Raw genomic sequence first — 15,136 nt, 5'->3', positions numbered from 1 at the left:
GAAAAATTCCGTTTCAATAAGGAAATAGGTAGAAATTGGTTTGGTAATAGAGTAGTAGACGAATGGAATAAGCTACCTAGTAAAGTAGTTGCTGCCTCTTCCATTGAGAGTTTCAAGCATAGGCTAGATAAGCATATGACAAATAAGGGGTGGGTATAGAAAAAAGAAAATCTTATAACCAATACTAATTCATAATTTTTCCTTTTCAGGTTACACTATGATAGTCTCTATTCTCCTTTCACACTTTCCTGTAAAATGTTCACGTCAGTGTGGTGCTCTTTCTGACTTTTTCCTGCCGGCTTCGGCTGGAGGGTTTGGAGGGCGGGGAAGAGCCTTCTTCTTTGCTGTCCTTATCTCATTCTAGTAGTTCAGTTACTCTTCTAGGAGCTGCCTAGCATGGGCCAACCGGCCTACTGCAGTTATCCTCTCTTCTTATGTTCTTATGTTCGAAAGCGTTAACAATGTAATGTATTTCACCATCAAAATTAATCTGCAGAGGTAATTTTTAAACATATTTTTCACTAAACATAATAAACTGAAATTAATTTATGGATCCATTCGCCAAGTAAACGAATTTCGTAACAAACAAAACGAACGAGTGATTTTGTGGTAAAAGTTTCAAAATCACGCGTTCGTTTCAGCCTTGTGCTTTATAAAATTCATCAATATAATTACTCATTTTAGCATCATTTGGCATATGCATCAAAAAATTAATTGTAATTTAGTTTATTTAGTGACCAATGTGTTTAAAAATTACCTCTGTGAATAATTTTGTTAGCGAAAAAGAAAAATAATTAACTTCCTAACGCTTTCGAACGTCCCGCAGGTTTATTTACATTCCCGTCTCGGTGTGTGTGGTGGGGTGGTCCAGAATTATCGCGTTTTTCGTTAATTATTCGGTAGGTATGGAGGCTGACAGTGATTCTTCGTGACTAGCATGAACCTGTGCAATAGATGTTACAGACTGGGGCCGCTAGGGTGAGTATTTGGTGAGATATTTCGAATTTAAATGTCGTCACTCCCGGCATTTGTCACTGGCTTTAACTGAATCCCTGTCCGCTGCAAGGCTTTTATATCTGTTAACACGCACACACACACACACACACACACACACACACACACAGGCAGAGCACAATACTTTATTATTGTTATATGTTGTAGCTGTCTCTCTCTCTCTCTCTCTCTCTCTCTCTCTCTCTTACAAATTGCGTTAACAGTATTGAATTATGATTACATTCTCACTACTGCTCGAGGTAAGACAATGATTGACAGGAGACAGCTACTCTCTCTCTCTCTCTCTCTCTCTCTCTCTCTCTCTCTCTCTCTCTCAACATATATATTCTTTTAATTTTCATCTCAGTACTCAACACCACACAAGTGTCCCAAACACCTCATCCTCAGCGATTTATTTCCCATCTTCCATCTTCACTAACCCCTCAAATAACCCCCTCTCTCGCCCCCCCAGGCCCCACGGGGTTCTCAGAGCTGGAGACGCAAGCAGTGAGGGATTATATCAATGAATTACAAAGTACAAGGAATTTGACAGCTTTCTTCACCATCCACTCATACCTTCAGCTGTGGCTGTATGCGTATGGCTGGAGTGGAGAGTCGGTGCCGGAGGAGCCTGAAGTGGTACGTACACAGAATTACGTACATGGATATACACGTACATACATGCATAATATATACACATACACACTGCCTCCAACAATACCTTAGTGGACACACACACACACACACACACACACACACACACACACACACACACACACACACACAACCTCACAAACAGTACCTCAGTGGACACACACACACACACACACACACACACACACACACACACACACACACACACAAACACACAAACAGTACCTCAGTGGACACACACACACACACACACACACACACACACACACACACACACACACACACACACACACACACACACACACACTACCTCACAAACAGTGCCTCACAAACAGTACCTCAGTGGACACACACACACACACACACACACACACACACACACACACACACACACACACATACACACTACATTATTACTGGTCACTTTATTTACCTCATAATTCGGCCAGGAAGATATCAGCTCCCAAACGGTTGAGATTTGGACTCATGTTGGTGCTTTGTTGATAGATAAATAGATAGACAGATAGATAGATAGAGCAACAATGGTCCATTACTTAACATTCTGAGCTTGCACGTGTAGGGAAAAGATTTGTATATATTAAAATTATGTGAGAGGGAGAGGGAGGCCGAGGATGAGATGGAGCGATGGAGCGGAGAGGTATATGAGAGAGGGGGGGGCGGTGTGGTGTGAGCTGGGAGCAGGGCAGTGAAATGGCGTTGGACAGGGCGACATGGAGGCGATTTGTTTGTGGCCACCCCTTACTGGATCTAGGCGTCTGGCAATAGATGGATGGAAAATGATGTGTGTTATTGGCTCTCGTGCTGTCGATAGGCGATGAATGAAGGCTCCTGTGTGTATATTTGATTTTCCTTCTTTTTTTCAGAGTCGTGTTGCTCAGATTGGAGTTAACGCGACTGAGTCAGTACACAACACACAGTATAGGGTTGGTTCCTTCTACAACCTTGTACGTAAGTAGTGGTAGTAGTAGTAGTAGTAGTGGTGGTGGTGGTGGTGGTGGTAGTAAAAAAATAATATGGATAATAACAACAATAATAATAATAATAATAATAAAAATAATACTAATAATAATAAAAGTAGGAGCATCGTTGTAGATCTTAGTATTAACATAATGATAACAATAATAGAAATGATAATGATAGTAATAATAATAATAATAATACGGTAATAATAATAATAATATTCATTCATTCATTGCCAGACGCCATGTATCCCAAACGGGGTGGCCAAGGGCTTAGAGTTAATTGCTTTTACAGGGAGGGGCACTAATCCTCCACCAACCCCACTTGACACGTAGGGATGCCAACAGCATCTGGTGTTCCCAGGCGGTCACCCATCCAAGTACTAACCAGACCCAACGTTGCTTAACTTCGCTGATCGCATGGGTATTATTATTATTATTATCTGTCTACCTCTCTATCTATCTATATCAGTAAATCTATCCATCAGTCAATCTATGCCCAGTTTTCTACTTTTGTCTATCTATCCATCAATCCATCTATCTATCTGTCTGTCTATCTATCTATATATCTATCAGTCTATCTATCTATCCATCCATCAATCCATCTATCTATCTATATATCTATCAATCTATCTATCCATCTGTCTGTTTATCTATCCATCAGTCTATCTATCAATCCGTATCTACCAGTAAATCTATCCATCTATCTATCAAACCATCTGTTTATCAGTTAATCTATCCATGAGTCCATCTATCTATCTGTCTGTCTATCTATCTATCAATCTATCAATCTATCTATCCATCCATCAATCCATCTATTTATCTATCTGTATATCTATCTATCTATCCATCTGTCTGTTTATCTATCCATCAGTTTATCTATCAATCCGTATCTACCAGTAAATCTATCCATCCATCTATCATTCTATCTATACCCATTTCTGTATGTGTCTGTCTGTCTGTATATCTATCTATCAAACCATCTGTCTATCTGTTTATCAGTTAATCTATCCATCAATCACCTATACCCAGATTTCTACACATCTCTGTCTATTCATCAGTCCATCAATCCGTCTATCTACCCATCCATCTATCTGTTTATCTATCTATCCATCTATCTACCGGTAAATATATCAATCCGTCAATCTATCTATCACCCCACTTATTCACGTGTCTTTATCTATCTTTATGTATCTATCTATCTATCTGTCTATCTGCCAGTAAATATATCTATCCGTCAATCTATCTGTCAGGCCACTTCTTCACGTGTCTTTCTGTTTATTAATATGTATGTATCTATCTATCTATCAGGCCCAGGGTTCGGCCTGTCGATAGATTGGAGTTACAGCAGAGGCGTAATCTATTCCTACGTTCTGGTGTTACGCGATAAGGGCGAATATGGTTTCCTCTCGCCCTACACCCAAATCGTCCCTACTGGGGAAGAAACATGGGCGGGCCTGATCGCCGCTGTTATGGCCATTTAGAGAGAGAGAGAGGGGGGGGGACACTGGTAAGATAAGAATACTGCATAGGAGAAATGAGAGAGAGAGTAGGTAGAATTTAGAGAGAATCCTTTCTGACGGAAATATAAATTAGAAAAGGAGAAACAAGAGAGAGATAGACATGAGAGAGAGAGAGAGAGAGAGAGAGAGAGAGAGAGAGAGAGAGAGAGAGAGAGAGAGAGAGAGACAGGGAGAACACTAAACAATAAAAACTATATATATATATATATATATATATATATATATATATATATATATATATATATATATATTGTCAAGTCTCGCTACTAACATTCCAAGTCTTGTTAATCTCAATAAATCTAACATGTAACACTAACCTGTCACTATCCCCTAACATCATCTAAGAAATAACATCTAATATCTAACAGTATAGCATCACCTAACATCATCTAAACCATCAAACATCAAAGTCTAAGCATTTAATCTAACAAACATCGAACTAACACTGTCGCTATCATCTAACATCATCAGTAATCTAACGTCTAATACTAACCCATCACTGTCACCTAACATCATCAAACTTATCCATCAGTAACATCTAACTAAGCTATTACTATAATCTGCTCCTCTAACATCATCAGGAATCTAACATCTAACACTTATTATCCCATCACTGTCACCTAACATCATCAAACTTATCCATCAGTAACATCTAACTAAGCTATTACTATAATCTGCTCCTCTAACATCATCAGGAATCTAACATCTAACACTTATTATCCCATCACTGTCACCTAACATCATCAAACTTATCCATCAGTAACATCTAACTAAGCTATTACTATAATCTGCTCCTCTAACATCATCAGGAATCTAACATCTAACACTTATTATCCCATCACTGTCACCTAACATCATCAAACTTATCCATCAGTAACATCTAACTAAGCTATTACTATAATCTGCTCCTCTAACATCATCAGGAATCTAACATCTAACACTTATTATCCCATCACTGTCACCTAACATCATCAAACTTATCCATCAGTAACATCTAACTAAGCTATTACTATAATCTGCTCCTCTAACATCATCAGGAATCTAACATCTAACACTTACTAACCCATCACTATCATCAAACATTATCTAACATCGTCACACCTATAATTAACCTCAAAATAGATTATGTGTGGGAATCAAATCTCTATACAGGTGTGCTGATTACCTCTATCTATCTATCATTGCCAGACGCCTCAATCCCGTTTGGGGTGGCCACAAACAAATCGCCTCCAAGTTGCCCTGTCCCCCGCCGTTTCACTGCCCTGCTCCCAACTCACACCCCCCTCTCTCATATACCTCTCCACCCCATCCCTCCATCTCATCCTCGGCCTCCCCCTCCCTCTTCCCCCCTCCACCTCACTCACATACACTCTCTTCGTCAGTCTTTCACCCTCCATCCTCTCCACATGGCCAAACCACCTCAGTGTGTTCCTCATAACGCTTCCTATCACATCCATCCACACCACAACGCTCCTTTATATCCTCATTCGTCAGCCTGTCTCTCCATGTGACTCCACAGGCTCCTCTTAAATAACTCATTTCCACTGCTCTCACTCTTGACTTGTGTCCTTCCAACAACGTCCAAGTTTCACTTCCATACGTTAGAGTTGGTATCACAATACTGTCATGTAGTAACTTTTTCACTTCCATGCTCACTTCCCTGTTTCTTATCACTGCTTTCAAAGAACCAGCAACCTTTCTTCCCTGCTGTACCCTTTCAAGCACTTCACCCTCCAAACCTCCATCCTTACTCATCACACTACCCAAGTACTTAAACGTACTCATATTTTCCAATTCCTCACCATCCAACCTCGCTGTCCATTCACTGACTTCACCTCTCTCAAAGACCATCACTTTACTCTTCGCTACATTCACCTTTAGATTCCGTTTCTTACACACTCTCCCAAACTCATCCACCAAGCCTTGCAGCTCCCCTTCGTCTTCACTCAACAACACAGTATCATCTGCAAACAACAGTACAGGGAGTTTCCAAACACTATCCTCTCTCACCAGGGCCACTCCAACATCCACTACCCTACCTTGTACCTCTTTTATTACCCCGTCCATGTACAGATTGAACAACCATGGAGACATGACACATCCCTGTTTCAACCCAACCTTCAAAGAGAAAAATTCACTTAGTTCACCATCCACACGCACTGCAGCCTTCGCACCATCGTACATACTCTTCACAGCATTCAACAACTTCCCATCTACTCCATATATTCTTAACACTTTCCACAATCCTTGTCTATCCACCCTGTCATATGCTTTCTCCAAATCCATGAAAGCTGCATACAACTTCTTTCCCTTCTCTAGAAACTTTTCCACTAAAGATCTAAGAATGAATATCTGATCTACACAACCTCTTCCCTTCCTAAAGCCTCCCTGTTCTTCTCCAACTAATTTCTCTGTTCTTTCTCTAACTCTGTCAATAAGTATCCTACCATACACTTTTCCTATTATACTAAGAAGACAAATGCCCCTATGATTACCACACACTTCTTTTTCCCCTTTTCCTTTGTACAAGGGAATAATTATACCTGACTTCCAATCCTCTGGGACTCTACCTTCCTCCCAGGCCAATCTGCACATCTTTCACATCCATTCTACTACTATCTCTCCCCCATGCTTCAGCATTTCACCACACACTCCATCAATTCCTGGGGGTTTCCCCGATTTAACTTTCTCCATTGCTTCCACAACTTCTATCCTACTGATTTCTTCCTGTCTTCTCACCTCTCTCCTTCTCCCAGCCATTCCCCAGCCACTCATACTCGCATTACTTCCATCCTCTATGTTCAACAATTCCTTAAAGTGTTCTCTCCATCTGCTCACTTTTTCTCCCTTCTTTTCCTAATTAAGAGGTCTCACCTGTATGGGATCCTCGTCGCATCCCTCGGGCTCCTATGACCCGTTTAGCTCTGAGAGAGAGAGAGAGAGAGAGAGAGAGAGAGAGAGAGATGGAAGGAAAAATAGGCGAAGAGGCAGAGGAAGAGAGAATAGAAATGAGAGGAAGATGGATGAAAACAAAAGAGCTAGGGAAGGAGATGGAAAGAGTGAGAAACAGAGAAGGCAAGATAAAGAAGAAATAAAGAGAGGGAAAGAGAAATACAAGAAATAGAAAATATAGAACAGAAATCCAAGTGCATTAAAACTTCGACTCATTGCTTCAAAATTTGATGGTAATAATAATAATAATAATAATAATAATAATAAGACTGTAGCTGCCATAGCCAGTCCCTGCTGTGCACCTCTGCTAACACTGTTGTCTGACACAAGTTAGCTTTTTTGTACAAACTCCAAACATGTTGGTCCACCTGCACCACAAACTATACACACCTGGTGCACGACCACACAAACTATACACACCTGCTGCACGACCACACAAATTATACACACCTGCTGCACGACCACACAAACTATACACACCTGCTGCACGACCACACAAACTATACACACCTGCTGCACGACCACACAAACTATACACACCTGCTGCACGACCACACAAACTATACACACCTGCTGCACGACCACACAAACTATACACACCTGCTGCACGACCACACAAACTATACACACCTGCTGCACGACCACACAAACTATGCACACCTGCTGCACGACCACACAAACTATGCACACCTGCTGCACGACCACACAAACTATACACACCTGCACGACCACACAAACTATGCACACCTGCTGCACGACCACACAAACTATACACACCTGCTGCACGACCACACAAACTAAACACACCTGCTGCAGGACTAGACAACACCTGTAGGACCAACAAGTGCCTCATTTAGGTGTTGGTCTGTCCTGTATGTAAGACCAATTGTATGTAGGACCAATTGTATGTAAGACCATTTGTATGTAAGACCAATTGTATGCAAGACCAATTGTATGTAAGACCAGTTGTATGTAAGACCAATTGTATGTAAGTCCAGTTGTATGTAAGACCAATTGTATGCAAGACCAATTGTATGTAAGACCAGTTGTATTGTCGTGCCCCACTTGCTTGCTTTACTCTTTATCTATTCTTCTCCTATGGAAGACTAAGTTCAGTTACATTAAGTCCAATTAAGTTAGTCAGATTTAATTAAGTTTCATTTAGGTAGCGCTGGATAGGCACAAGTGGGGAACCCGACATAACAACACATCAAGTAAACACAAGTCCATTTAAGGCCGGCGCTACGTGGGAGCGTCTCGTTCCTTATTAAGAGGAAGGGATTCTAGGGTTACTCAAACTAATTTTCTCCTTTTTGTTTATCTACAATTTATGTACAATTTATACACTAAGTCAAAGCAATCAACTGATTTGGTCCACTCTATGAACTCCAAGTTATGCAACTACTTTATGATCTTACTCTACAATAAAACTATTAAATCATGCCACCTTACAATGGTAATCAACAATACAACTAAGTTCCATTAAACAAGTAACAGTTCACGAATATTATTATTCGTCACTGAAGATAATACTCTCTCTTACTAAAATAAAACCAAGACTACTATGTTTAAATACAAGGTAACACTAAGGTAATATTCTCTTACACATAGGGTAATTAAGTACAATACTCTAGCACACCATCATTTCCTCTTTGCATTATTACTACTAGAACATTAATCTCTGTAACATTTTATTCTCGTATCACTTCACCTCAAGTTATTTCAATATATTTCTGCAAAATTAATATCACTCTTTACACAGTCATGTACCCTAACTCAATACTTCTCCATAAAGACACTTAACTTTTATATAATCTTTGTTCCTTTCACCATTGAGCAATTAAGTTAATTTAACAATCATACAAACTATCTGGCCCGTCCTGTTATACCCTACCACGAATCTACAGTATACTCTTAATATTTTTCACAGTATATTTCACTTTCTTCTTTTTTCTTTTCTCTTTCCTTTTCTCAGTTCCACTTTCCTCTATGTTCTCTAACAAGAATATCTACTCACTGATACCGTAGAGTACCAAGACATCGCCAGTCTCAGTCGTCGTGGTAGGGTGCTCAGGCGGCCTTCTCTCTAAGATCTTCCCCCAGGTTCTTCTCGACTCTTTGCCCTCTCTGCTTCTACTGACTCCCAACCTTCTGCTTCTCCCTCAGGAAAAGTACAGGGGCCGGAAGTAGGCGTGCACTCTACATATCCTTCGTTCACTTCTCTCAGTGTTCTTAGTCGGGTCTGGTCCGCAACATTTTGAAACAATGTCCATTATATAACGTTAATTTACACTAGACTGGTAGAGTTGAGCAGAGGGTGTTGCAATGGTTTGGGCATATGGAGAGAATGGATAATGAACGATTGGTGAAAAAGATAACTAGATCTGATGTGAGAGGTGTAAGGCTGAGAGGGAGACCACGAATAGGATGGATGGACAGTGTGAAGAGAGCGCTGGATGCGAGAGGGATGTCTGTTGAGCAAGGAAGAGTGGCTGTGCGTGACAGAAATAAATGGAGAGAAATTGTGAATGAATAAGTGATGACGCAGCCCTGAGGGGATATTCTCCCGCATTTGGTCTGATCAGCTAGTCAGGTCAGGTGCGGGTAAGGGGATGGGTCTGTTATGATGTGGCAGGGGTAAACCAGTTCTGCTGTCGGGCCCTGCTGCGGATGTCACTGATTGCATTGCGCAGTTGACCCTTGTGCGGTGTGATGCGGTGAGGATCTGTCCGTTCTCCCCTTTGGGGCTAAGATGCGAATGAATGTGTTGGAATGGATGAGTAAATGGAGAGTGAGTCGTCCTGTCTCGGCTACCTCCCTTTCCTTGGGGGAAGCAGCCTAGGTATATAGATAGATAGATAGAGAGATAGTTTTGACTCACTCTTCTCTTATCTCTGTATCCATTAAGGTATCCATTAGGTCGTATCTAGCTCTCCGTCAAATCTAATTAAGTGTAGACAGTACAGGGCTGTGAGAGTACTGTGTGCCTCGGCACTCGGCACTCCCTCTTATTATTATTCATTGTTCATTCACTTTTCATTTTTCATTCTTCATCATTCACTGATCTGCGGCTTCTTCCATCTTTTCAAGGTGCCGCAGGTAACGATATTTGTCACGTAACGTTTTTCGATATCCTTTATCCCTTACTGATTGTTGTGGATGACGTGGTTGTGGTATGGGTGGTTGTGGTTGGATGCTGGGTGGTCCGATGGTGGGTGAGTCAGCCGCAGCCGCGTGTGCGCTCTCATCGAATGCCTGGTGTTCGTCATCAGCGTCGTCAGTACCGTCGTTGTCCTCCGTATTGCTGTAGTTGTTGCCGCAGCTTGCCGTGCGGCGACATTCTCCGATGCCAAGAATGTCACGTCCTCGTGACATCTCCTGACGACGAAACTCCTCGAAGGCCCACGATTCCGCTCGTTGAAGAACTGGTTGTGGGCAGGTGGCTCGGTAGAAGCGATAGCATAGGAAAGCTATCACCACAAGGACCAGGATAACCACACCAACTACAAGCACATAAGTCGTCCAAGGTGTAGCAGCGCTCAGGTGGTGACGCAGGGGTTGAATGACCTTCATACGGTGGATAAGGGTCTGCAGTGGAAGTGAGTCACCCAGCTCGACATCACCTGCTGTACTTTGAAATGATAGATTCAGTAATGCTGATTTTTCTAAGGGCGTCAGAGATACGTTAATGGGAATCGCTATGGGGGTGATCTTTAATTCTTGCTCTCGAATAACTGTGGCATGAGCAAGCAAAACCAATGCACTGATATGCGCACTACATCCTTCACCTAGGGCAAGTAAGCCTGTATTTCGAGCTACATGCTCTGACTGAGACTCTACTTTATTAGGGCATGTGAGAGTGAAGTGAATTGGGTAGGGCGTAGAAAAAGCCCAACCAGTTTTATATCTGATGAAAACTGGGTTAAAACTCTTCAGCACAACTTTTGAGCATAACTTACTAGCCTCAGGCCTATTCAAAAACAATGCAGTTTCACATGTTAGAACAGAGGTATCATATATTGGTCTTATAGGCGGACATATTAATAATTGACCATGCTCTCTACACAAGTCAAATGACTCTAGTGTTACATAATGTCTTCTGGTTTGGCTGATCGCCAAATATTGAGCAACTCTATCATGACGAACAAAGTATGGTGTGTCTGGGACTCTGAAAGGTAGAGACGTTATCTGACACACATCAAAAATGTCATCAGGATCACCCCTCAGAGGGACCAATAAGTAGAAATTAATTGTCTGAGAACTAGAAGATCTTCGTGGAACTACAGTTATAGCATCCTGATAAACAGCTAAAAATTCTAAACGTGCGGGATATAACAGGCCAGGTTTTAACAAGGAAGCTTCTCTCAGAAGTGATAAAAGTACCGAATTGGGAACTAGGAATGATGAAAATTTTCCTGCCAACATTTTCTCTAGACCTAACTTTAAACCGAAATGATCATTTTGTATGTCTATTAAAGCAAGGGACAGATCATTCATAGCCTCTGTTATCCTTATCCCCTCTTCATTTTTTAGTGTCAATAAGCTAACCTGTCTAACTAAATAGTTAGAGACATTAGCAGCCTTCTCTAATCGCTGTATAGCTTTCTGCATGGCACGCATGTCTCTTACAGTGGCATTTAGTATCTCAGAATGTAAATTAAGCTCTACTCTTTCCTCCTCTGTGAAAGATTCTATATTATCTAACTGGTGGTGTATAAGATCTATCTGCTCTTGTGTTGCTGTACCAAACAAAGCGTTAGAAATGGTTCCCAATATATTAAAGGCTCCTCGCTTACTGCGAGATCCCGACGGGGTAGTGGCATCATTTAATAATGAAGACAAATAATCATTGAGAGAGTGAAACAGTTTAGCAAATTCCAGATCAAAAGATGTTAATGTCTCTCGTAAAACGTTAACAATAACTGATGAGTCATCCATATGGTCTATTGACCATGCAACATCGGCAGCTAGTTTACGAGCACGCATCAGGGGCTGATAAAACTCATCCATATCAATAACATACGGTATAATAAAAGAATTTCCTGTAAAGTGGGCCTGACGCTGTGCGGTGAATGCAAGTCCCGCTCTCACTGGTAGGTCTTCCCATGCTTGACTTCCAAGTCCACTGATGATCACGGTCAGTAGGACCTGTAAAAAAGGTCAACTTTATTTTAGATACTCTATAGGCTTATCCATAATATTAGGTAATTCTGTTGCCTGTCCTTTAGATCTTAAACTATAGGTTTGTCTTCCTCCTTCGGCATTATCCATCAAATCAGCCACTGCACCTTCTTCTTGCTCTTCGTGCAAGCTCTGCACACTTTGAGTATTTTCCTCTGTTTCCTGCAATTGTGAGGCATTTCCTTCTTCCGCTCTTTCTACGTCTAAAATATCTCTCAATTCATAATCCTGCACTTCCTCTGGTGGTAGAGTGCCCTCATGAAGGGGGTATGCTCTCCGTACATTACCATTCATTGTCTCGTCTAAATTATCTTCGTGGGCAAGCCTGACTCTGTCTGTGTGGACTTTCATGACTCTCCCCGTGTTTATGTCTACCAGTTTTACTATCACATCACTAATTTTCCCTTTCACTCTAAAAGGTCCATCATATAGGGGTTGAAGTTTCTTAGGCTCTCCTGGCTTGGGAATCTTTCGTACATAAACCCTATCTCCTGTACGAATCTCTTTTACTTTTGCTCTCGATGTCTGTTGCTTCTCCATGGCCTCCTGACTTTCTTCAATGTACCTTAAACATCTCCTAAAGGTACGATTAGCCTTAATGGTCATTTCATTTTTATAGTCATCCAGATCATAACAGATCGGTTCCTGTTTTACGACATCATACGGGACACCAGGGTCCCTGAGGAACATGAGGTAGAATGGGGATTCCTTCAACACTCTGTGATATGCTGTGTTGTATGCCCATGTGGCAAAGCACAACATTGAATCCCATATTTGTGGATTATCCTCTACTAAACTCCTTAGGTATTTCATTACTGTGGCATTGGCTCTTTCAATCACCCCATTGGCAGACGGGTGATACGCTGTTGTTGTTGTCTTTTTCGTCTTTAGCAACTCAGCTATCCCTTTAAGAGTGGCATTGACGAACTCTGTTCCTTGGTCTGTGACCATCCAGCGTGGTGCTCCATGAACACACACGACATTTTTAACGAACGCTCTGGCAACCTCATCAGCAGTTTTCGTACGAAGCGGGACGGCTATCAAATATCGTGTCATCACATCTATTACTGTCATAATATATTTATATCCCTCTTCACTTGGATTTATGGGGCCGATCAAGTCCATATGAATTCTCTCAAAGGGTACTCCTACCCTAGGGTATCGCTGCAACGGCGCCGGGGCGTCCCCCGACGGCTTGAAGCGGTTACAAGTAAGGCACGCCTTGCAATAACTCTCAACATCTCTACTCATCCGTGGCCACCAACTAAATCGTTTTAGTCTTTCTAAAGTTACTTTGATTCCTCCATGACCTACAGTAGGTAATTTATGAGCTATCTCTAGAGCACTCTGTTTGCATTCATCAGGAGTTACAACTTGTTTTAGACTCTCATCATACTCATTGGTATCGTAATGATAGAGTAATCCATCTTCAACTATGAACTCACTAGTACTAACTCCTAGTGTTCTGTGTGCATCTTTAATTTCTTCTCTAGTCACTTCTACTTCTCCATCTCGTATACACTGAAGATATTGTTCCTTCATTCTTTTATACAATGGATGCGCATCCTGTCTGGGTCTCACTACCAACTCTCTCCATCTTATTATGTCTCTTTCTCTGTCTTCATCAATTCTGGATATTTGATAATCTTCTTTTTCGCACTCGCTATCATCATCATCATCATCATCATCATCATCATCTTTGGTTCTTTCTCTTATCTTTGGTTTTGTACCCGTAACTGCGAGAACTCTGTCCTCCGATAACACTTGGCCTCGCAGTCTAGATAAGGCGTCTGCTACAACATTATCCTTCCCGGGTATATAGGTTATCTTAATGTTATACTCGGCAACCAAAAGTTGCCACCTAGCAATCCGTCCACTAGGGCTAGTTGTGTTCAGCAGCCAGACCAGGGGTCTATGATCCACACGAAGCTCTACCTCGTAACCCAATATTAAGCTCCTATTTACCTGGAGACCATATACTATAGCCAAAGCTTCTCTCTCTATAGTGCTATACTTCACCTCAGCAGAGTTTAACCGTCGGCTAAAATAAGTGATAGGCCGTAAATGACCTGCGTCGTCTTCCTGCTGTAATACTCCTCCTATAGCAGAAGAAGAAGCGTCTGTAGTCAGCACAAATTTCTTTGTGAAGTCTGGAAACTGCAAAGTCACTCCTTCAAGCAACTCGTGTTTCAGTGTTTGAAACGCAGTCTCTGCTTCAACACTCCATTGTATCGGGGTGTTATCTCTCTTTTATTCTTTCTACCACCTGTCAATTTAATGAGTGGTCCAGCCTTCTCAGCGTAACCCTGAATATACCGTCGGTAGTAATTAGTCATTCCGAGGAAGGACTGCAATTCACAGACAGTTTTGGGAGTGGCTATATCACGAATAGCATTCACCTTTTGGGGTTGTGGTTTTATGCCTGTGGCACTAACAACATGTCCCAAATAGTCCACTTCTGATTTTAAAAAATGACACTTGGACAATCTTAGAGAAAGATTTACATCACTCAATCTTCCCAGCACTATATCTAAAATTTTTAAATGTTCCTCCCAAGTCTCGCCCTGAATGATTATGTCATCCAGGTACACATGTGTGATGGAGCCCGTAAGCCCAATTAACACATGGTTAATCACTCTCTGAAATGCAGCTGGTGCTTCTTTAAGTCCAAAGGGAAGCACATTGTACTCCCAGTGACCTTCAGGAGAGGAAAAGGCTGTCTTTTCCTTACAATCTTCTGATAATGGTATCTGATGGTACCCCTGACGGAGGTCCAAACAGCTGAAGTAACGACTCTTTCCCAGCTGTGCTAAGATGTTCTGAATGTTAGGTAGAGGGAATCGATCCTCTCTG

The 15,136-nt window shown here is 41.6% G+C and overlaps 1 protein-coding gene across 1 annotated transcript in view; it reads left to right on the top strand.

Annotated features, from left to right (window-relative positions):
* Positions 1 to 2,624, top strand: part of LOC145410011 (carboxypeptidase A4-like) — an 8,198-nt gene extending 5,574 nt beyond the window's left edge. Inside the window, exons 4-5 of the mRNA XM_080280232.1 lie at positions 1,466 to 1,632; positions 2,532 to 2,624. Of these exons, the coding sequence (XP_080136358.1) occupies positions 1,466 to 1,632; positions 2,532 to 2,624 (260 nt within the window). The remainder of the gene's footprint in view (positions 1 to 1,465; positions 1,633 to 2,531) is intronic.
* Positions 2,625 to 15,136: the final 12,512 nt, after the last annotated feature.

The sequence above is a fragment of the Coenobita brevimanus genome, chromosome 9 (genome assembly GCF_032717465.1).
Source record: "Coenobita brevimanus isolate Jiangsu-jjx chromosome 9, ASM3271746v2, whole genome shotgun sequence".
Taxonomy (NCBI): Eukaryota; Metazoa; Arthropoda; class Malacostraca; order Decapoda; family Coenobitidae; genus Coenobita; species Coenobita brevimanus.
Note: the sequence above shows the minus strand (reverse complement) of the source record. Positions and strands in the feature narration are given on the sequence as shown.